The 22500-nt window shown below is 47.0% G+C and overlaps 3 protein-coding genes across 8 annotated transcripts in view; 2 read left to right on the top strand and 1 right to left on the bottom strand.

Moving 5' to 3' along the window:
* fam49a (family with sequence similarity 49 member A) overlaps positions 1-10760 on the top strand; it is a 28174-nt gene extending 17414 nt beyond the window's left edge. The window contains exons 3-12 of one of the 4 annotated variants that reach the window (XM_084439826.1): positions 3021-3100; positions 4854-4975; positions 5277-5382; positions 6760-6896; positions 7089-7166; positions 7313-7429; positions 7656-7735; positions 8047-8173; positions 8407-8477; positions 8649-10760. In XM_084439826.1, the coding sequence (XP_084295952.1) occupies positions 3028-3100; positions 4854-4975; positions 5277-5382; positions 6760-6896; positions 7089-7166; positions 7313-7429; positions 7656-7735; positions 8047-8173; positions 8407-8477; positions 8649-8712 (975 nt within the window). In that variant the 5' untranslated portion in view covers positions 3021-3027 and the 3' untranslated portion in view covers positions 8713-10760. The other 3 variants (XM_084439828.1, XM_084439825.1, XM_084439827.1) reach the window with 3 other exon arrangements.
* A 263-nt stretch (positions 10761-11023) lies between these two features.
* fbxo16 (F-box protein 16) lies at positions 11024-14714 on the bottom strand (the record flags this gene model as incomplete). Its single annotated transcript, XM_084440046.1, has 8 exons — positions 11024-11091; positions 11262-11505; positions 12637-12733; positions 13017-13285; positions 13475-13639; positions 13752-13958; positions 14479-14514; positions 14619-14714. The coding sequence occupies 8 exons, from the start codon at positions 14712-14714 to the stop codon at positions 11024-11026; spliced, it is 1182 nt and encodes a 393-aa protein (XP_084296172.1).
* A 2124-nt stretch (positions 14715-16838) lies between these two features.
* The window catches only part of fzd3a (frizzled class receptor 3a), a gene marked incomplete at both ends in the record, with an annotated part of 15539 nt that continues 9877 nt past the window's right edge, over positions 16839-22500 (top strand). For all 3 annotated transcript variants that reach the window (XM_084439284.1, XM_084439283.1, XM_084439282.1), the window contains one exon: positions 16839-17039. In XM_084439284.1, the coding sequence (XP_084295410.1) occupies positions 16839-17039 (201 nt within the window). The remainder of the gene's footprint in view (positions 17040-22500) is intronic.

Below are 22500 nucleotides of genomic sequence, written 5' to 3'. Positions count from 1 at the left end.
GTGGGTCGCTGAGGAGCAGGGACATGTAGCAGCCTGTACACATTCACCTCACTAGCACAGCTTTGCCATGTCACAGTCTCAGAGCTGCTCTGCTACCTAGGCCGGCCATAATGTCCTCCCAGAGACACCAACAGGGCCCAGGGCCTGTAGCCCAAGTGTGTCAAATTATGTACTGCTCTCTTAATTGCTCTGAGTGAACTTAATTACACAGCGGGTCTGAGCCCTGTGATTGGAGCAGGTTGAAACACCCAGCCAAGTTAGCCAACCACCGTAGAGAGACTAGACTCGGGCCCCGTTTAGGAAGAGAAACCCGGAGGAAACCCTGTGATTTAGACTGACGGGGTGAGACCTCCAACAGCGTGGTAGACGTGACCGGTGTTTGCTCTTTAGCTACCGAGGGACCTGTGGGTTGTTCGGTTCTCATAAACGCCTTAGTCTCCAAACTATTGTTTTGAAATCAAAAACATTTCATTCCTGACCTTAAAGATGACATCGACCTGACAGCACTAGCGGCGCGGTGTAGACGACTTCGCTGGCCTGTAGTCGATGAGCTAAGCTTGTGAATGTGGAACCAGAAAGGTCTGTCTGAATTTCCCTCCGGAGCTCTTCAGTCTGTGGTGTGCAGCTACAGGAAAGAGGAGGAGCCTACAGTACTACGCGCTGCTTCAGAAGAAAACCACTCACCCAGTCAGAGCACTCAGGAGCGACTCCACAGCTAATAAATACCTCAATAAATAGCTGTAGCAATTCTGCCGAGCCCACATGACCACAAGAGTTTCCCCCGAAGGCCCTCTGCCTATTTATTGCAGAGGGCAATACATATTGTTTGTTTGGACTGGAGGCCAGCCTAGAGAGGACGGAGAGAGAGAGAGAGAGGAGACACATTGGAGAGGAGAGAGACAGGAGGGAGAGGAGAGAGACAGGAGAGAGACAGGAGGGAGAGGAAAAATGCCCTGCGTGAGGGACAGTAGTTGAATCCGCTCTGTCCATCTGACCCTTCTCTCTCCCTTTCTCTCTCTCTCTCTCTCTCTCTCTCTTCTCTCTCTCTCTCTCTCTCTCTCTCTCTCTCTCTCTCTCTTTTCAGTAACACTGATATTGTGAGAAGAGAGCTAGTGCAGATAGCAGTCAGGCTCTGTCCAGCAGGATTCTACAGAAGCAATATGGATCAGCACTGCCCCCAAGTGGCCGAAGTGCAGAACTACCTTGCACCCACAAATACAGGGTTACGATGTAGCAGCACAGTTCGTCTAATTGCTCCCTCAGTTGTTGTGTTTTTTGGACTCTTGGAGGTTTTCTTGGATAACACGTCCATAGCCATAACATGTCTATGATAACCATAAATCTGCTAGTTGTTAATGTGCAGGGAGATCGTGTACAGACAGCAATACTGGCCTGTTTCTAATTAGATCACTTGCCTGGCAACAAGCAGTCATACCAGGCCAGGATCCTTCTCTGTACAGCAGCTAGTCATCAGTCTGCTTCTCTATGTAGAGCTAGCCTAGCCATCAGTCTCTGCTCCTCTATGTAGAGCTAGCCTAGCCTTCAGTCTCTGCTCCTCTATGTAGAGCTAGCCTAGCCATCAGTCTCTGCTCCTCTATGTAGAGCTAGCCTAGCCATCAGTCTCTGCTCCTCTATGTAGAGCTAGCCTAGCCATCAGTCTCTGCTCCTCTATGTAGAGCTAGCCTAGCCATCAGTCTCTGCTCCTCTATGTAGAGCTAGCCTAGCCATCAGTCTCTGCTCCTCTATGTAGAGCTAGCCTAGCCTTCAGTCTCTGCTCCTCTATGTAGAGCTAGCCTAGCCATCAGTCTCTGCTCCTCTATGTAGAGCTAGCCTAGCCATCAGTCTCTGCTCCTCTATGTAGAGCCAGCATCCTGCTGCAGTGTTATTAGGTGTTGTAGTGACCACCCCCCTCCGCTGGTGTCTTAGTACAGCCTCGTAAGGGCTTCCTGCTGCTGCCTCCAGCAAAACTGTGAAGACGGGTGTAAAGACTTAAACAGCCCTTTCTCTGGCTTTAACGAGAGAGACGTGGAGAGAACTTCAGACTCCGATGTCTTGACTAAGGGAGACAGGAGGGTGAAAACAAGGACTGCTTAGTCACACGCGCGCACACACACACACACACACACACACAATTGCGCTAGTAAATCACATCACTTCTCAGTGTCGGTGTCAGCGCCTGATGGTACAACTCTTAGACACACGCACACACGTCTGAACAGGAATGTTCACCTATCTGTGTGTTTTATCTCTGAGTGTCTGTGTGAGAACAAACACCCTTCATCAGTAGTCAGTCCAGAGCGACACGGTTCAGCCTGGCTGCTCTCACTAGCGCCACATAGTGGCCGTGCTGGTCACCGCAGTCTAGAACGGAACACATCATTGAGGACTGTAAAAACGACCTCTGTTGGGTGAGCTGCAGAGACTACTGTAGCGTTATTAAACTGTAAATGTTTTTTTTTATCACTGTTCTCAAATGTTTGTTTTATTCAATGTGACAAATTCAGAAAATTAAGATTGTGTGTACATCTTTTTTATCAGGAAGTAGAAAATGGATTTGTGTGTTTTGTATGTCCTGTTTCTGACCGTTGTATTCTGCACCAGGTTTGCTGGAATGGGTAATCTGCTAAAAGTCCTAACAAGGGAAATAGAGAACTATCCACACTTTTTCCTGGATTTTGAAAGTAAGTCTGAAGGAGGAGTGGTGCAGACATGACAGGGAGGAACCACTTAACCCCTTCCTTCCCCCGACAGAGAGCAGGTGGTTTGTATCTGTGAGCTGCTGTTCCTGAATAAGCTGTGGCTCTGTGGAGGAGTCTGCCTTCACCTCCATCCTTCTCTCTTTCTCTCTCTTCCTCTCTCTTCCCGCACCCCCCCCTCTCTATCTCTCTCTCTCTCTCTCTCTCTCTCTCTCTCTCACGCGCTGCCTCTACCCTGAGAACTTTGGAATGACTGTCCTTAACACACCACAACACTTCTCTCTCTCTCTTTTTCTCTTTCTGTTTGGATTCCCTCTCTTCCAGAAACCAGATGGGGAATCTGTTAAAGGTGCTCACTTGCACAGAGCTTGAGCAGGGGCCAAACTTCTTTCTTGATTTTGAAAGTGAGCAGAGCTTTTGCCTGGCCTGACTTCCCTTTCTGTCTCAGACTACTAACCAGGCCTGGAGGGTCACGTCCACTTCCAATCAGTCAATCTAGGAAGCAAAGAACATTTCTAATACAACGCTGGTTTCATACTTGTGCATACGGTTAGAGGCCCATGCATAGTGTGTGTGTATATATATATATATATATATACATACATATTTATGTATTTTTTAAATGAGAATAATTTCAATTTTTGAAGGATTTTCAAACGTGTTTCCTGAATTGACTGTATTGGAGTGAAAGTGGCCAGTCTACTAACCCACCTGCATGTCTGCATGCTCCCTACAAAGCCATCTAACCACACCATGTACAGTAACCACACCATCTAACCACACCATGTACAGTAACCACACCATCTAACCACACCATGTACAGTAACCACACCATCTAACCACACCATGTACAGTAACCACACATCTAACCACACCATGTACAGTAACCACACATCTAACCACACCATGTACAGTAACCACACCATCTAACCACACCATGTACAGTAACCACACATCTAACCACACCATGTACAGTAACCACACCATGTACACTAACCACACATCTAACCACACCATGTACAGTAACCACACATCTAACCACACCATGTACAGTAACCACACCATCTAACCACACCATGTACAGTAACCACACATCTAACCACACCATGTACAGTAACCACACCATCTAACCACACCATGTACAGTAACCACACCATCTCTAACATACTGTAGTTCTTCATGAACCCTATTTACACTTCCACATCACTGATATTGGTATTTGATTGGCTTTTTGCAATTTGTATATTAACTCTCGTCTTCCTGACACCTTTGTAAGGATTTAACATGGCTAGTTCTAATGTACAATCTAATATAGGATCTAATATAGGCCTACTACTAACAAAGTGATGGTAAAACATGAATGCTTAGAAACTACAGTGAAAATGGCTGATGTTGCATGCGGTCTTGTGCCTGTGTTCACTATGGCAGAATGTTATTTCTTGTAATCTTAATTTCTGCCCTGTCGCCCACACATACAGTACAGTAGTATACAGTAGACCCAGCAGCTGATCTGCTAACATGTTATTACAATTATCCTTTGGCCTTCTGTAACCTCACCTACTGAACCTAGAGCACACTCAAAGAGAACGTGACAGATTAACCTTTTCCAAGGTAGTTTTCAAACATCAACTCATCATGTGGTGTATATTTAGTTCTGTTTACTTGAATTTAGGTTACTTTAGACTGTGTGTGTGTTTGCCACAACTTGGAAACAAGTGATTCTAGATGTTTTTTCCACTCACTGGATTGAATTGAATGGTGGAAATGTATCAGATGAATGTTTTAGGATAGAAATGCTCATTCCGGTACAGGGTGATGTGGGCCCTGATTCTGCATGGTGAATAAGCTTATAATTAAGACGCATCATGCATGCTTCCCGTGATGTCACTCTTGTTTAGATGATGTCATCACTGTCAGTCAGTCATGTTCAATTTAGAATTTGGGTTTGATCTTCTGTCTGCTAACAAGGTTAACCATTGTGTGTGTGTGTGTGCACGTGTGTGTGCGCCTGTGTGTGCCTGTGTGTGTATGTGCGTGTGTTTGTGCGTGCGTGTGTGTGCGTTCGTGCGCGTTCGTGTGTATGTGCGTGTGTTTGTGTGTATGTATGTGTGTGTGCGTGTATGTATGTGTGTGTGTGTGCGTGCGTGTGTGTGTCAGATGCACAGCCGACAGACTGTGAGCGGGAGGTGTGGAACCAGGTGAACTCGGTCCTCCAGGACTCGGAGAGCATCCTCTCAGGTCTACAAGCATACAAGGGAGCAGGACAGGAGATACGAGATGTAGGTGTCACTCTCTCTCTCGTTTTCTCTCTCTCTTTTTCTCTTTCTCTGTCTCTCTTTTCTCTCTCTCTGTCGGTCTCTCCCCCCCCCCCCCATATCACTTTCATACTCATCATTTATAATAGACCTGGCTGCCATATAACTTATACTCAGTATATATATATATATATATATACAATACTCAGTCTATGACTTTTTACTCTCTATTCCATATGTCCTACCCAGGCCAACCGTATGTATCATCTAACCCTAAACCATATAATGTATGATCTACCTTGCTTGTGTATGTGTGTGCATCCAGGCCATCCAGAACCCCAATGACATGCTCCTACAGGAGCGGGCGTGGAACTCTGTCTGCCCTCTAGTCATCCGACTCAAGAAGTTCTACGGCTTCTCCATCAGGCTAGGTACCACACACACACACACACACACACACACACACCATCTGGATAGGTAGGACACACACACACTCCATCTGTTTAGGTAGGACACACACAAACACACACACACACTTCATCCAGCTAGGTACGACACACACACACACACCATCAGGCTAGGTACGACAAACACACACGCACACACAGTGTGTGTTAGTTAATTTTGATTAAGTTAATTCGTTTTATAAACACACAATACAGTTTAAGTTAGTTAGCGTTTTTTGTAAAGCCTAGTTTTTATTCCTCCACCAGGCGATAGCCTGTCCGGAGGCATTATGGTGTCCGTCCGTCCGATATTTGTTAATGCAATATCTCGGGAACGCATTGACGGAATTTCTTCCCCTTTGGTACAAATGTTCACTGGCACTCAAGGATGAACTGCTTAGATCGTGGGGGTCAAAGTTCAAGGTCACTGTGACCACACAAAATGTGTTTTTGGCCTGATGAACACAATATCTCAACACAACTGAATTTGTTCATATTTGGGTAAAATGTCCAGTTGGACTTAATTAGATTAATTGGATTCGATTTTGGTATTCAAATTTCAAAGGTCAAGGTCACCGTGACATCACAAAAGGCACTTTTGAATGCTAACGCTAGCTAGCTAATGCTAACAATAATGCTATTGCTAGCTAATGCTAGCTAGCTAACGTATAATTCTAACACTAATGCTAGCTTTATCTAGCTAGCGTTAGCATTAGCGTTAGTATTAGCATTAGAATTAGTATTAGCTAGCTAGCATTAGCGTTAGGGTTAGTTAGGTTAACTGCAACTTGCCTTGTTGGGTGGAGGTATTTAGCCGCTACACGGTTTTTCTAGTTATTTTTATTTCAGTTAACTAAAATGTTTTTTCACACTTTCATTTTTTCATTAGTTTTCATTAACTATAATAACCTTGGGTACGACGCACACACACTCCATCAGGCTAGGTACGACACACACACACACACACACACACATTCCATCAGGCAGAATGTCAAGGTTAGTCATTTCTCTCCTGTCTGCTACCCGTTCTCGTTTGGTCATGAGTTTGATTTGGTTTGATGAGTGAGAGAAACAGAAACTAGAGCTTGAAATGATAGATGGTGTATAGTAGATATATACTGTATAGGAGTATGTAGGCTTTAGAATGTATGTAGGTATTTTGCGACGAGTTAATTTCTGAGGACGCTTGGTAGCTGTCTTTTGTACGTGTAGTTAAGCAAGTACACCGTGGGCTTTAAACCCAGCTGTACTGTAAAGAAAGTGAGTGTCAGAGAGCTGTTGATTTGGATGAGGTTGGTTCTATAAAGCTCTGTAGATGCCTGTGGAGGCTCACCCCCCCCCGTGTGTGTTCCTGGCTCCCAGAGAAGGCCCTGAAGAGTCTGCTAGAGTGCCTGACCTGCCCACCCTCCAGCCCCACCCAGCACCTGGAGAAGGAGCAGGCTCTGGCCAAGCAGTTCGCAGAGATCCTGCACTTCACTCTGCGCTTCGATGAGCTGAAGGTCTGGACACTAGGCCACACACACACACAACATCACACACACACACACAGGCACACACACAGGCTTTTGTATGTAAGTTTACATGGCTAGATGTGATATGCCATTCATATGCCTGGCCCATTAAACTATGTCTCTGTCTTAATGGCGGCCATGTTGCTATGTGTGACCGTGTGATGTTGCTCTGTCTTGCAGATGAGAATCCCTGCCATACAGAACGACTTCAGCTACTACAGACGAACCATCAGCCGAAACAGGATCAATAACATGAACGTGAGTTCCCAGAACAACCGGGGCTGTGGCGCTCCGAGCGCCTGCTGGACCAGGCCCGTCTCTGTGTAGCCTCTAAAAATAGCTCCGCTTGTCGACTCTCATAAGCTGTGTGCTTTCTCTCTCTCTGTTGTGTGTTCCGCTTTTAGCTAGACATCGAGAACGAGGTCAACAACGAGATGGCCAACAGAATGTCCCTGTTCTATGCAGAGGCCACGCCCATGCTTAAAACCCTGAGCACTGCAACCACAAACTTTGTAACGGAGGTAACCCTGACCCTGATCCATTGTTACCAGCAATAGGACTTCATATCAGCTTGCATATTTTTGGGTCACTTTTTGTCACTTTACCATTTTTTCCATGGTGTTCGTATTTTAATGTTCATCCATAATCAGTGATCATTCTCAAGCATGGTCAGTGATTGTTCTCCCTCCTTCTCTCCCCCTCTCCTCCCTCCCCCTGTCCTCAATCCTTCTCTCCTCCCTCCCCCAGAATAAGACCCTCCCTCTGGAGAACACCACTGACTGTCTTAGCACCATGGCCAGCGTCTGCAAGGTCATGCTGGAGACACCGTGAGTTCGCATGCATACATACATACATACATACATACATACATACATACATACATACATACATACATACATACATACATACATACATACATACATACTCACTCACTCACTCACTCACTCACTCACTCACTCACTCACTCACTCACTCACTCACTCACTCACTCACTCACTCACTCACTCACTCACTCACTCACACACTCACTCACTCACCCCGTCACCACACAAACATATCCTCTTCCTCTCACTCTCACACATTTCCTAGCCATCCTTATCCACTGATGTGTGGTTAATGTTGTCCCCTCTCCCCACAGTGACTACACCAGCAGGTTCAACAGTGAGGACACCCTGCTGTTCTGTATGAGAGTGATGGTGGGGGTCATCATCCTGTATGATCACGTTCATCCTAACGGGGCCTTCAACAAGTCCTCCAAGATCGATGTAAGGCTGCCCCACACAACCCCTCCACACACACACACACACACACCATGCATGCAACATCTGACCCCAAGATTCCAGCTGGGATTGCCAGTTATTTAGATGACGTGAAGTAGCTTTCACACTGCAGATGCTTCACTCGGATCTCTGTTGCCTGTGAGCAGAAAGTAGCGGAGTGTTTAGTGACGATCAGGTCGCTGATACCTGGGAACACTGTGCTTCTTCTGTCCTCTCAGATGAAAGGGTGCATCAAGGTCCTGAAAGATCAGCCGGCCGACAACGTTGAAGGTCTCCTCAACGCCCTGAAGTAGGTTTCACACCCTCCCTTCCGGTCACACACACTCTTCTTACTGAGGGAGGCTCAGAAGGGGGTTATTCAGTAACATGTCAATAACATGATTATATACTGTTTGATACCACTGAAATCATCTTCATATATTAAACTAATGTGTTTGGTTGAATTGTTTTCATCTCCCAGGTTCACCACAAAGCACCTGAACGACGAGTCCACTCCCAGAAACATCCGGACGATGCTTCAGTAACGTTTTGGTTTCTTAGTTGTTGTTGTTTTTTTTGTTTTGTTTTTTATATATATGAAGAGGATCGGTGTGCTGACCTCAGAAGATGTATATGTTTACATAATTTAAAGACTTGATGTTAATACTTGTGCGTATTTACATAGTCATTCCCTCCAAGTTACTGAAACATTTAAGAACACGTACCTGTACCTTGCGCCTGTACAGTTCTCTTTACAAGCACAGATTCTCGATGCCTTTCAGACTGAGCTGCGCGAGCAGCTGCTTGTGACTCTGTGAGGGAGGGAAGGAGGAAGAGGCCTGGTCATCACTGCTTCTATGTCAGCAGAGATAGGGTAGACTTGATTTGTCTCACCTGGTGCACTATGTATAGGCGGGTTTTGCACTGTTTCAAGTGTTCCATTGAGCCCGGAGTGCAAGCCTTGTCCATCATCAAATGCATTTTTCAGTGGGAAAAGGTGAGGATAGCTTTGTTGTTGATAAGTTGCAGATTAAGGGTTCTCGGTAAGTTGATTTTAGAGTATTTGTGCTTTTTGGGGGTTGACAGTAGAAAGGGCAGCGTGCACTGCAAGTGACAAACAAATCAACCAAATGTTTTTTTCATTATTTCATGGCAGAGGGTGTGATGATAAAGTTTGTATTTTCTTTTTTGTTTCAGTTGTCCATGTGTGAGGTGTGTTTTCTCTTGGCTCTTTGTGTCTAACAGAAATCCAATTGATCCAAAAAAGCAGCTTTAATTATGAATAAAGTAAATTATGTCAAGTATTTTTTAAGTGACAAAGAGTGGGAAAAGTTCCTTTCTCCACCAATCTCAGATCTCTACTCAGGTATTCTGATGGAGGTGAGATGCCTGAACTAATCTCCTAGTTCTGAAGTCCACCTGGGTTCACATACAACAGCCAAGACAAGTTTTAGAATGTCTCTGAAAACGGATCCGACTGACACCACGCTTAAACCATTCTAAAGCCTTTTCCCCTTCTGTTAGTACTGAACTTACAATGTACACAACTTTCTGTGTCACATAATTTTGTTTTGGGGGTCTTGAAAGATGAACCCTGGAGGTCAGTTCAGCTGAGCAGTCTTGGGTTAGAAGTTTGCCTGAATATATCAGTTTATTTTCAGACTTTGCTGAATCTGTCTACTTCAGATTCTGCCGTTGAACAGTCTGTCCTCTCTGTCTCCCTCCCCTCTCGTTTTCTCCATTATTCTCCACCATTATTTCTTGTAATTGAAAACAGACCAAAGGGGCATTATATGAATCTCTAAGCTTGTTAAATTGCATCCAGCAGTATGCTAGTGTGTGACAGCAGTATGCCAGTGTGTGACAGCAGTATTCCAGTGTGTGACAGCAGTATGCTAGTGTGTGACAGCAGTATGCTAGCGTGAGACCGGGTTGGGTGAGGTTGCCAACGCTGACAGGTTGAACAAGCTGTACCCAGCATAGCCTGGTGTGCTGACTCTCATGTAAGTGAGACAATCGCTTGTCATTAACAGCTTTTGTTGAAAGCGTAAATCACACCGTACAAACTGTTCAGACACAATGTCTTATGACGTCAGCAGGTAAACATTGTAGAAACTAATTTATTTCATCCAAGCTTTGTCAATGAAAAGCCATATACTAGCACACTCCTGCCTCCAGCACCTCTATACTCATCATATACTCATCAGCTTAACACCATACTAATTAGCATCCACATCAATATCAGATATACAATATTCATATTAACGTCATGTTAATTATAGTTTCTTATTTTTTGATCCATTCTGGTATTCCATAATATGGTAAGAGTGAGCCATATTTTTTGATGCAATGAATGAATACTGTACATGTACTTGACATTCAGGAATGTGGAGTTAAATGTAAGTATGATATTGATACTGTACCTCAATATACTGAAGTATATTGCAAAAAAACGTTTTTGTAAAACTTCTGTTATTATTGAAGTGATGCTTTTGATTCTGCCCGAGATATGCTACTGTGTGTTGTATGCAAGCTGTGTTGAATATTGGATTTGATTTTAACTGACAGTACTGTTTTGTTTAATAGTTTGAGAAGCTGATTCAATGTTTATAAATAGCTTTTTGGAATGGATGTGTGAGTTGAAAATAAAACTGGTACATTTCTTGAACTCATCATAGTTTTATTTACATTCTAAAAACAACAGATTTCCATGATATGTTTCTGTCCAGATCACCCCTAGAGGACATGACACCCCTAGAGGACATGACAACCTGATGCACTGTTCATCATTTGATTGCCTCTCCTCCATCCAGTGCTGTATGATTGCTGCAGTACTCCTCAAGGGGGCGACATGCTTCACTCCTGGTCCGAGCCCTGACTGGACACAGCTACCTTCCAGGCTTGTCCCTCAAACAGAGGTGTAGCTGGAGCAAAACAAGGAGAAAAAGTGCACATCCATTGAGTGAATGTGTATGAGCACAAATGTCTTTGGACAGAATGAGTTCACTCACTCATTTATACCAGATCTAGCTTCCCAGCTGAGCCTTAAGCAGAACGGAGGTGTGATGCGAGGTTACTGTATGTTTTCTCTTACTGGGCGTGCTCCTATTTGTCCTCCGAGACGCCCTCAGACCTTCCTGGCTCAGTCTGGGCAACGCACGCCTCACTGGCCCAGGACGTATCCCAGCATTCCACTGGGCAGACTGTGACAGGCTCTTGGCCGTCTCCTTGGAGACGGGGTACTCCAGGCTACGTGTGGCCCAGTTGGGTCTGCTCCGACTCTGGTGCTGGAGGGGATGGTGTCTGGCGCTGGAGCTCAGGTCCAGAGAGAGAAACATCTGACAGAGAGAGAGAGGAGAGGGGGGGTAGAGGGAAGGAGAGGAGGTCCACGCTAATTAGTGCACAGTCTGACTATCCTGTATGACCGATTGTATACATTGGTAGAAACATAGTGTAGTGTAGAGGGTATAATACGTATTAAATATATAATAAAGATAATTATCTTTCAGTTGACCCTGTTTTACCTCATAGCCACACATTCAGCAGTACCCAGAGGAATGTGAGGTGCGTGTTTTTGTTGTTGTTGTAGAACCATTTAGAATATTCAATGACACTGTGTCCTCTGTCTCCTCCCTCTAGCACTATCAGCACTTTCATCTCCCAACCAGCCGGCCAGCCAGCCAACCAATCAGCCGGCCAGCCAGTCAACCAACCAATCAGCCAGCCAACCAACAAAGGAGCTTACCCAGAGGTCATATGAGAGGTGTTTTTGTTTTTTTGTAGAACCATTTAGAATATTCAACGACAGTGTCCTCTGTCTGCCTCCTTCCTATAGCACTATCAGCAGCTTCATCTCCCAGTCAACCAGCCAGCCAACCAGCCAACCAACCAGCCAGTCAACCAACCAGCCAGTCAACCAACCAACCAACCAGTCAACCAACCAGCCAACTAACCAGCCAGCCAACCAGCCAGCCAGCCAACCAGCCAGTCAACCAACCAGCCAACTAACCAGGCAGCCAGCCAACCAGCCAGCCAACCAGCCAGTCAACCAACCAGCCAGCCAACCAGCCAGTCAACCAACCAGCCAGCCAACCAGCCAGTCAACCAACCAGCCAGTCAACCAACCAGCCAGCCAACCAGCCAACCAGCCAGCCAACCAGCCAGTCAACCAACCAGCCAGCCAACCAGCCAGTCAACCAACCAGTCAACCCACCAGTCAACCAAGCAGCCAACTAACCAGCCAACCAGCCAGTCAACCAACCAGCCAGTCAACCAACCAGCCAGCCAGCCAGTCAACCAGCCAACACACTCCTGGGTAGCCGTATGAACATGCATCTCCATGTATATCCGGCTGTATTAGTCCTGCTGCCTGGTGGCTGTGTGTCTCCGGGGAGATCCTCCGCTTCCTGTCAGATCAGCGGGGGGCGTCACCAGAGTAGCCAGGTTCTGACGAGGGGACGACTACTTACCAGGGACTTTGCTTTGCGTAGTTTATAACTGGCAGCAGACAGAGGTTTCTTTGCGGAGGCGTCTTGCTTGGTCTTGCTGGGGCAGCTTTTCATTTGTCTGGGGAGATATGGCTGTTGTGACTAACACGCTGAGGATGACGTGTCACTGTTTGTATCTATATCTATCTATCTATATATCTATCTATATATATATATATATATATATATATATATATATAAATCATGCGTGCCAAGCGTATGTGCATCTGCCGACTGGAGGAACGATGAAACAAGACAGGGCAGCGAACAGGAAAGATAAAGGTATTTTGTCTTTAAAGTCTTATTACATTAAACACAAACATTCCCTCTATGGAGCATCTTGGCTGACATCTCAGACTCACGCCTGGTGGGACGGTTCTATAGGGTCCAGGTTCTCCAGATAGTTAAAGCGCACAGTGTCTTTGGGATGTCTGTCAGAGCCGCGCCACGGGGGTAGTCCGGGGGGCGGTGTCCCCGAGCCCCTGGACCCTAAGCTCCTCCCAGTGCTGCCCTTGCCCCTCTGGATGGGAGGCGCCAAGTGGACCTCTCTGAGAACGCCTTCTGATGACTCCGCCTCCGCCCTGCCCACGGCCGTCACCTCAGGGACCACAAACTGCTGCTGGGTGGGAGTCTGAGCATGCACACACACACACACACACACACACACACACACACACACACACACACACACCCATACACCCATCACATGATCTTCAGGAAACATACCGACACACAATAACATGACCTCCGACCAGATAAGGGTATAATTTCACTGCACATGCACAGGTTATTATTACACTACAACCCCCCACGCTCTCACCTTGGGCCGGCCCGTGTGTAGCTCCCGGACTGTCTCTATGTAGTGTCTCTTCCACACCCCCTGTTCAAACGGGGTGGGGGCGAAGTTGATGCACCAGCCCAGCTTCAAACACTTGGGCATCCACAGCTGGTCCAGCTCCACTATGCCCCTCCAGTGCCAGCTCACCTGCCCACAGGTAACACGAACAGCGCCGCCATGGTGGGGTTACAGATGGCTCTGCAGGGGGCAGCTAACGTGTGTGTGTGTGTGTGTGTGACAGTACAGGTATGATCCTTACCTGAGCACACCTGCAGAGGCTGCGTGGGTCCAGGAAGGAGAAGACGTAGAGGGACAGCACCCTGGGCAGGACGCTGGTGAAGTCCTCAGCCTCCTGCGGGACCTGCCGGGCCAGGCTCTGACGCACGAACCTCAGCTGGACCGCCGAACTCCTGGAGAAGAAGTCCTGGAGGACCGCCTTCCGCTGACCGTCTGACCACTTGTCAAACTGGAACAGACAGCGGTCAGAGAGGGTTGTTTAAATGCGCTGTAGCGCAAAAAAAGAAAGCCCTGCCAGTGGCTTTAAAAGCCCAAATATCAATTGCTGCCTGACTTCGACAAGTGGTCTTTGGTGTAGAGGTACTGTATATGTTTTGTTTGCCATGTAGAAGTTTAGCAGTTCACATCTTATCTGTTACATTTACAGCCTCATCTTATCTGTTACATTCACAGCCTGGTCTGCACTTTATATTACATACCGCTGCTGTCAGGTCAAACCTTGTATCTCCAAAATGGCATGTTTTCAGAATGCTGAAACATTCCAATTGCTATGTCTTTGAACATAAAATCACATATGAGCTGGTTGAAATACATTAATTGGTCCCAGAGGTGGGAGGTGTTCAGAGGTTGTAAAAGAGTGTCCCAGCTTTTAATTGATGTAATAAAAAAAGAGATAACTCACCAAAATGGAGATACGGTGCCACAAGGCTTTGACCTGATAGGAGCAAGAGTTGTTGTGGCAAACTTACCCACTTTCTCAACAAGTTTCTTCTCTCTTCAAACACCTGTGGGAGGTGAAGAGACAGCTGAGCATAGATCTACTGTAAACATTCACTAATAGTACAAAATATCAGAATGGATTAATGTGCAGTAGACTGATAACCATTACATTGCTATTGGACAGTTGGTGGTTCAGTGGGGTCCAGGTGCTCATTTTGGTCTGCATCTTGGCAGAGGTCAGGGTGCTCCTGGGTGCAAATGTCATATTTCTGCCCTGCAGAATCCGTGACAACCAGACTAAAATGGTGCATAAATAACACAGCGTTCCTTCAGTCGAATGTAACATAAGCCTATGCTGCACACAGGCACTCGCAGGTTCACAGCATGCAGTACAGAACTCTAAGGACTATACAATATTCTCCCTCTTTCAACCTACCATCAGTTTTCCCCTTACTCCAAAACATGAAGCCTATGTCCCAATCCCAGTCTTGTTCAATAGGAAAGCTACCGCTAGTCTAAATGCTGTTAAAACCTCTTCCTAGTTCATTCAGTTTATCGGTTTCCATAGAAATGGGTAGGCCCCTCCCACATTCCCTCCTCCTCTTCCCTCCTCTCCTCTCCCCTCCCCTCCTCTCCTCTCCCCTCCCTCCGCCCCTATCACTGCTCTGCGTCGGTCGAGAGCAACGGCATCAGCTAACTAGTCAACACCGTTTGTCACACAGGGTTGGGGTGGCGCTATACCAGTTGTGTTCTGGGCGTCTTCCGAAATACAATCTACTGAATTCACGGCGACAATCACAGACACTACACGTGGATGTTTTATTGGTGCATGTGTTTATTATGCAAAGCTTTCAGTGTAGGATTATAGAATAGGGCATTTGAAGCTCTGTCCAAACTGACTCTTTCTCAATTTCATATGGGGAAAAAAGTTACAAATATCAACTTTTACCAGAGCAGAAAAGGTGTATTTTTCCTGGCTGCGCGGCCATGACGAGTGTACGGGGGCGCGCCGTGAAGACCTCGCTGGTTCAGTAAACCTGCTGGGAGAGAGAGGAGGGGTGGGAGGAGGAGGAGAGTTGGGGGCCATTCACATTCACACTCACATTCAGTCATTGTTACGGGCTTGAGGAGCGGCGAAGACCCCCTGCACCTCGATAGAAAGGTAACGTCCCATCGTTTACTTCAAAATTCTCTCTACATGTCGACTATTTCACCGAGTTGATATTATCGCAATGACCGCTCGTAGCACCTAGAATCAAATTGTAGCGTCGGAATACACCAGTAGCGATCAGCTCGCCGGTAGGTCGCTCACATGTATGGTCACTATCAATCGAGATGAAGTAACCGTCATCTTTTGTTCCCGCGGCGTGATGCTGATGACATAGGCCTATTTATTTGTCCGATAAATGTATTTCTCCATAAAGATCTGCTTTTGTTAGACAGCCAGTCGTTACTACAATACATGCCACCCTGTATTTATTCACGATGCCCGTAGTAGCCTAAGTAGTAGGCTACACCATTTAATTCTGTGGCCGCCTTCAGTCAACGGCTACAATTTGTTTATTTCATAAGACGGGTTCCATGTTTAACATTTACACGAATAACAGCTTACTGTGCTGTGCTACTGTTGTATTACTGCACTATTACTGAACTGCAATTATTGTAACCTAACTGGTTCTACTCTCATCCACCCACACACCCACAAACGTTACAGTCAACTAAAAACTGTCTGTGAAATATGGCTGCTTTTCATTGTCAGCTTCAAGTGATAGCCTAATGCCGTCCCGGATAGATTGAGATGTTGTCAAGCAAAATACATTTAAATCCCATTTGCAAGTTTCATGTTTATTTCAGTTCCAAGTGAATTTTACCCGATTCTAAGTTCTCCTCTCAATTTGTAGTTGCTGTTGTTATTTTTCGATGTTGTTTCAGGTCCTTTGATCTGGCGCTGGGACCTTTTATCTCCAAGGCGGCGTTGTTTATCTGCTGGCAGGAAGAGAGACTCCTGTGACCCAGTGATGAGCTGGACACTGAGCTAACGGTGAGCTGCAGAACTCTGCTTTGCTGCCCAGGGTGATGGATGCAGCCAGCAGCCCCCGCCATGGACGCGTGGGATTACGCCAGCTCTCACACGCTGTCTCTCTTTGAGGCCAGGAGGAGCAGTCTCAGACCCGGACGCTCTACAGACCAACACCACCACCACCATAACGCTCTCTCACACCCACACACTGTCTCCTGGGCCTGATTCCTATACTGTACCTGGGTTCTTCCACGGCAAGGCAGGACTAGGAGGGCCTGATTCCCATACTGTATCTGGGAGGGTCTGATCCCTATCCCTAACCTGGGTCCTTCCCCCTCTACCTGCGCCCCCACCACCAGTCTTAGGACCATGGATTTGCTGTGGTTAATGTCCGTCTCCATGGTGACTGTGTGCGTGGCGATCCCCATGGACGCTGCTGCGGGCAGTCACAGCACGTTCACCTGCGAGCCGATCACCCTGCGCATGTGCCAGGGTCTGCCATACAACTCCACCTTCATGCCCAACGTGCTCAACCACTACGACCAGCAGACCGCCGCTCTCGCCATGGAGGTAAGCAGGCTAGTGTCCCTCACTCACTCACTCATTCTCTCACTCACTCACTCACTGATACTATCAAAGTGGTCGCCTACTTCTGACTTGCCTTCCCTGCCCATGGGGGCCAAGAAGATATTATAAAAAATATTAAGAAGAACATTGAGTAATAAAATTTATTCGGGGGCCATTTTGAAATGATAAATTATTTAACCAAAGCAGTGATGTGATATATATCCAGCGGTGAGCGGTTTGGACTGGGGAATGTTTGAAGACAATTTGTGTCATTTCTGCATCACTCCATTTACATAACAAGCTTTTATCAGTGGAGGACGCATGCTGCACCCACTCAAGATTCATTTTAATTGTCACATCATGTAATGTCCGTTGAACAGTCAGTGAAATGTTGCTGCCGACTCCAAATTATGCTCAATAATAATGCTCAAGTGGAAGTACTGTTACATGACACCTTGTTTTACTTCAGATTAGGGATTATACTGTACCTGGCATGTTCGGAACACACCTTTAATTTCCTGGTGTTCATGGTTCCAGCCCAGCTCCATAGTCTATAATCTAGAGCTGCATGACTGTCTGATCATTAATCTATAATCTAGAGCTGCATGACTGCTAGGGCAGCTCCATTTGACCGGCTTGATTTTAGGCAGTTGAACTCAATCAGAGAGCAGCTGCATCATCACCTCGTTAGGTTAATCCCATCGTTACTGCATGCATTAGAATCCATAATCTCTATTTAACCAGCAAGGGACTGTCCTATTCCTATAGCCTTGCCCCTTTTCCCATGCATTGTACGCAATCCTACTAGCCTGACAGACTGAATTGCCATTTCGTTTCACTTCATTATTCAGTCTGAACAAGCTCCCATTGCCGCCGTTTACCGAGATGGGCGTTGCCAAAGAGGGAGTCCTCAGCAATCGATTATCTCATCCCCTAACCAACCACAGCATACAAAAAAAGACAAAAGACAATCGCATTTATAAAATTAAAGTGGGCATTCAATTCAGGGGCTAGAGCCAGGCTACAATCCTACTGTACATACCTACCAATCCCTCCAGCCTCACCCATCCCTTCTGTCCTCTGCCCTGCCCAGCCTGGCAGAGAGGATATGACGAGGGTGTGTGTGTGTGTGTGTGTGTGTGTTGGAGTGATGAGCCCTGCCTACCCATCTGTCCCTGCTTCCTCAACCCCTTATACCAGAGAAGGAGGGAGAGAGAGAGGGAGGGAGAGAGAGAGCGAAAGAGAGAGAGTGCAAAAGAGAGAGAGAGGGAGGGAGATAGAGGAGGGCTGTAAATCCAGGGTTATGTAATCTCTGAACTTTCTCCTGGTCCCAGGAAAGCATCCAAGTACATCTGCACTGAGCGCAGCTTATCTGGGATGAAAATCCTGCACATTCCAATGGCGTTCCTAGTTCCCGTATTGGCATTTCCAATATTCCAAATATTCCAGGGATTGACCTCTGCAGGGTTAAATTGGGATGCACTCTGTCAATCCTGGTTTTGTTTTTTCTCCACAAATTCACTTGATTCACACACACATATTCAATAATCTGTCCATTTCAAATCAGATATCTCTAAAGACTACTGTGCAACTCATGGTGGTGATATTTTCTTTTTGTGGCCATTATAGGAGAGCGCTCTAGACTGAGAGAAAGGCCTCTGTTAGATGGTGTTCACTTTGATTGGTCATGGCTCCACAATTAGGTCTCTTTTAGCACAAAAGCTAGTCGGGTTTGGAAACACATGAATCCCTGTAGATTCTCTCTCTCTCTCTCCCCCTCTCTCTCTCTCTGTCTTCCCCCCTCTCTCTCTATTGCTTCATCTCTGTGCTGTAGGCCAGGCTAGCCTGTTCCTTCTTACACAGGTCTTAGAAGAAGAGAGACACCAAATGAGGATTGACAGTTGATGTGAAAGGGAATTAGGTCGTCTGAATGGCCATGATAATGATGATGAATGCCTGGCACCGTGGAGAAACTGACTTGGACGAGAACCAATAGCTTCTCTTTCATTCTGATCTGTAGGAACCCCCTCCTCTGGAGTGTTGCGTCTGCTCGCCCCAAAATAATCGGGGCTGTGCAGAGGGAGCGTTTCCTCTTCAGAAACAACCCGGCTCGCCAAGCCGACCAACCCTCCTCTCTACGCCTTCATATCATCCCAATCCCATTTCGCCTCTCTCATTGTGTGCGTTTTTGGATGTTGGAAGCGGGCTGTTTGGCGCACACATCTCTTCAACCGCAGCCCAGTCCACTAGTACGCCAGCCATTCCACGGCTGTTGTGGAGTGACCTCTGTATGACCTCGTAGCTGAAGTGGGACAGTTGCCTGAGGGGTGGGAATCTGCTATTTCTGTGCCACAGTAGAGAGGAGAGACAGGCCAGACAGAGAGCAGGGAGAGAGCTGAGAGAGACCAGAAGGAGAGATGAGAGAGAGAGAGCTGAGAAAGACCGCAGAGAGAGCTGAGAGAGACCATAGAGAGAGCAGGGAGAGATTAGAGAGCTGAGAGAGACTAGAGAGAGAGCTGAGGGAGACTAGAGAGAGGGCTGAGAGAGACCAGGGAGAGAGAGAGAGAGACCATAGAGAGAGCAGAGAGAGAGCAGAGACAGCATGGCACATCCGACTGGCAGGGGTGAATAAAGAGTGGGAATCGGGGATATAAAGCAGGCCAATAATCTGCTCTGGGAACAAGCAGCCGCCCGAACGAGGGTGGCGGATGCCGTCTGTCTGTCTGTCCGTCCGTCTGTCTGTCAGCCCTGCTTGTCTGTAGATGGCTGAGGTACATTTCGAATCGCGATGACAGTTTGTCGTCGCAATTAACTTATCCAATGAAACCTCCTTTGTTTGCTATTGTCACATATTATCCTATAACATCTCCAGAGAAAGGCTTTAGAATTTACTACATTATCCTAACATCTCCAGAGAAAGGCTTTAGGGTTTACTATAACATCTCCAGAGAAAGGCTTTAGGGTTTACTATACCATCTCCAGAGAAAGGCTTTGGGGCTCACTGACTGGTGTGTATAACAGACACCACGCCACGCCCCGGCAGAGTGAATGCATGGTGAACAGCTGACGGTGCTCTCTCAGGACGGACGTGCTCAGTGTGCAGGGAGCATGTTAGCGCGTCTCTAGGAGGCCAAGGACGTTCTGCGCTGCTGTGTAGGAACACGGCATGTTGGGATACACCCTGCTCGCCCGGGGCCTCGTCACAAAAGAGCCTCTTGTTTTATTTAATGTCCGACAGCACGTTTATTATCTCCAGCCTGAATGAGACTGGAGGAGAATCAGATGGAGAGTGGACAACGACTGAACCTTTGTGTGTGTGTGTGTGTGTGCGTGCGTGCGTGCGTGCGTGCGCGCGCGCGTGTGTGTGCGCGCGCGTGTGTGTGTCATCCCTCTCCCTCGTATCTCCTTGTCTTTTGTCCTCCCTCCCCCACGCGAGGAGGCACACCGGTTGCCCAGGAAACGGGTCCCAATTGTGGCGCAACAAAAGAGCAGGCTTTCTCGGCTCCCGGGAGGTGGTCCCCGCCGTTGAACTCCGACCTCGGAGGACTGGGGCTCCTCCCCGCAGCCCGCCCGCTGATGCATCACCGGTTGCCATGGCACCGGGGGTGGAAATGTAGAGAATTGAGCGCTACCCAGAGAGAGAGAGAGAGAGAGAGAGAGAGGGGGAGGAGGGAGGGAGAGGGAGGTAGGGAGGGGATAGACAGGAAGAGAGATGTGAGATGTTAATAAATCACACAGATCAGCTGGCTGTGATTGTAAAGTGTTGGAAAATAGCCTTAATCAATAACATACACACAACATACACACAACAACATGCATACAACACATATACACACACGCCTCCACACGCACACAGTAATAGACGCTTAAATGAAGGCTTTAGCTATTTTTTGATTGATGTATCTGTGTTGAGCGTCTGGTCCCTATAATTCTGCCACATTTGCCGAGATCATGCATCCCCTAAACAACCCCCATGAATACACAACAAGGTTAGCGAGACACTAGAATGGCATTAGCATAGCCGGGGGCCTGCAGCACTTGATAGCACAACTGTGTATTACACGCTTGAGCCTCCTTTAACATGGGCAGCTCTGGGGCAAACAGCAGGCCGAGAGAGAGGGAGAGAGAGACAGAGAGAGGGAGAGAGAGACAGAGAGACGGAGAGAGAGGGCAGCTGTATTAATGGGAGAGTACAATAATCTCTCCATCACCAGGCCTTCAGACTTCTTCTGTTTGTTTGGGCTGTGGGAGAGGATAATGTCAACACAGGCCGTAAGCTTGGTGTGTGTGTGTTTGTGTGTGTGCGTGCGTGCGTGCGTGCGTGCGTGTGTGTACTCATTAGACTGTGACCACTGCTACTACTACTACTGCTACAGTACATACACACTGAGAGATTACTAATGGGCTTTCTTCCAGACGGACAGTCATTTGACAGATGGAGGGTTTGTATAGTGGCTGTATAATACAGTACAATCAGGAAGAGATAGAATCTGGCCTGGGGGAGAGTAAGCACAGCGGCCCAGATGCACAAACACTTGAAGTGCATTGGATCATGAAGCTGTGTGTGGAGCGGGGGGCTCTGTTCTATATCAAGCTGTTGAAGCGGAGTAACTGTTCCTGGCTAGCTGTTGTTCTATATCAAACTGTTGAAGCAGTGGTGACTATAGGCCTTCCAGTACTTTTCCCTAAGAACTAGGAACCTTTGGGGGTACTAGCTGTGTTCCTACTGCAGGGACCAGGGTCTAACAGAAGTACTGCGGGGACTAATTTCCCCCCAGATAAAGAATAGAAACAAATATAAAGTTTATTTGCCATGTGTATCAAGTAGATAGATGGTGGGTGTGGTGGTACTAATTGCCTCTACTTTTGAGCACAGGAACTTTGTGGGTGGGGCTGGCAGCACTGAACATTCTAATTGGTTGAGTATTGGCAAAGTTTTATTTCAACTGCGCCGTGTTTAGATTCACTGGGCAAAAAAAAAATCCATGTTTTGCTGCTTGGAGGAGCAGTCGGAATATATCCCAGATTTTGGGGAAAGTCCAGACTGATCTGCGGAGTGAAACTGAATGTGAGCTCACAAAGCTAACGATTAGCAGGTTAGTCCCTTGTACTGTTCCCCTGAGGAGCTTTACTCCGCCGTGTGAATGCGGACTATAGCGGGTAGTCCCGAACTTTGTAGTTCTAGGAACTATTTCCAGGAACTAAAAGTACTAGAGGCTTTTTAGTCTGAAAGGCTTGTGTGTGTTCTTGGATTGCTGTTCTACTGTTTCTGATCTGATTAGCTGAACTGTGACAGGGCTGTCATGTGACCTAGAGGAGGGCTTAATGGAAGGAATCTGCAGGCAGGACTGGGTAGCCTGGAACAAACAGCTAGTGATTGTGTGTGTGTGTGTGTGTGTGTGTGTGTGTGGGTGTGTGGGTGTGTGGGTGTGTGGGTGTGTGGGTGTGTGGGTGTGTGTGTGTG

The sequence above is a fragment of the Borostomias antarcticus genome, assembly GCF_949987555.1.
Source record: "Borostomias antarcticus genome assembly, chromosome: 6".
Taxonomy (NCBI): Eukaryota; Metazoa; Chordata; class Actinopteri; order Stomiiformes; family Stomiidae; genus Borostomias; species Borostomias antarcticus.
The sequence above is the reverse complement of the archived record's forward strand: the minus strand, read 5'-3'. Positions and strand labels throughout refer to the sequence as shown.